The sequence below is a fragment of the Manacus vitellinus genome, unplaced genomic scaffold (assembly GCF_001715985.3).
Source record: "Manacus vitellinus isolate BGI_N305 unplaced genomic scaffold, ASM171598v3 scaffold_119_pilon, whole genome shotgun sequence".
NCBI classification, from domain to species: domain Eukaryota; kingdom Metazoa; phylum Chordata; class Aves; order Passeriformes; family Pipridae; genus Manacus; species Manacus vitellinus.
The window spans coordinates 464,531-465,942 of NW_021938894.1; the positions used below are offsets into that span (position 1 = coordinate 464,531).

The 1,412-nt window shown below is 54.3% G+C and overlaps 1 protein-coding gene across 1 annotated transcript in view; it reads left to right on the plus strand.

Annotated features, from left to right (window-relative positions):
- STIM1 (stromal interaction molecule 1) overlaps positions 1-1,412 on the plus strand; it is a 51,551-nt gene that overhangs the window by 41,667 nt on the left and 8,472 nt on the right. The window contains exon 8 of the mRNA XM_029965756.1: positions 1,005-1,105. Coding sequence (XP_029821616.1) covers positions 1,005-1,105 — 101 coding nt within the window. The remainder of the gene's footprint in view (positions 1-1,004; positions 1,106-1,412) is intronic.

The window sequence follows — 1,412 nt, forward strand, 5'->3', positions numbered from 1 at the left end:
ATTCCCATTCCCTGGGCTCTGTGTGCCATCCATGGGGTGGATCCCTGCTGCATTCCCATTCCCTGGGCTCTGTGTGCCATCCATGGGGTGGATCCCTGCTGCATTCCCATTCCCTGGGCTCTGTGTGCCATCCATGGGGTGGATCCCTGCTGCATTCCCATTCCCTGGGCTCTGTGTACCAGCCCTGTGGGATGAGCTCAGGGAGGCTGTTGTAACATGTCCTTGTCTCCATGGCCATACACAGCCTGCAGGGCTGGCAGGGAGGGAAATCTGTCTGCCTTAATCTTCCTTTATTGGGAGCATTCTAGCATTTCAACAGCTTTCCTTGGGCTGTGTCAGTTCTCACATCCACATCCTTGGCTTCCCCAAGTCCCAAAGCTTCCCCTGGAGCTGGGAACTGAAGAGCTGTGGGTTGAGGCTTTTTTTTTTTTATACAGTGGCACAAAACCAACCTCAAACCAAAACCTTGCCCAAGCCAACAGCCCCTGGGCATCACTGGGGTGTGTTGGGTGGTTGCTCATTGGAAAGACAAGCCAAGGTTTTATGAGGGCCCTTCACTGAGTGAGGTGCCTGGTTCATGGAGTCATGGAATGCTTTGGGTTTGGAAAGCCCTCAGGGACCTTCAAGTGCACCCATTCCCCCAGCACTGCCACAGCCACCACTGACCCATGTCCCCAGGTGCCACATCCACAGGACTGTTAAATCCCTCCAGGGATGGGGACTCCACCCCTGCCCTCAAAGTTCTCTCTTCAGTTCAGTTCCCTCTGATTTTTGGGAAGCTGGGAGAAGGGAGCATGAAACCTCCAGCTGGTACTTGCTGCTGGTGAACTGCTCACCCCCGTGCCAGGGAATGACATCCCTCAGTCCCAACACCATTCCCGCTGTTCCCACACGTGCAGGCAGCTGCAGGGACTGTTCCTGTCCCAGCCCATCCAGGATGTTCATGTCCTGGAGGAGACAGCAGGTCATCTTCATCCTGTGACCCTGCTCTGTTGATGTTCCAGGCTGAGAAGATCAAGAAGAAGCGGAACACGCTGTTTGGGACGTTCCACGTCGCTCACAGCTCCTCCCTGGACGACGTGGATCACAAGATCTTAACTGCAAAGTGAGTGTGTGGTGACCCCTCCTGTGCCATGGGCTGGGCTGTCCTGGCACCTGGGCAGGGCTTTGGGCTCACTTGGCTGAACTTCTCCTGACTTTGGTGGCCTGGGATTGGACTTGCTCCTTGTTATCCATAACCTTTTACCTGTGAGAAACAAGGGATCACAGTTATGTGGAGCAATTAAGAGTCCTATTAAAATGAGGGTTTGGGAGGCTGCAGGATGTTTGATCATGGAATCATGGAATGGGTTGGGTTGGGGGGGATTTTAAGGATCATCTTGTTCCACCCCCTGCCATGGGCAGGGACACCT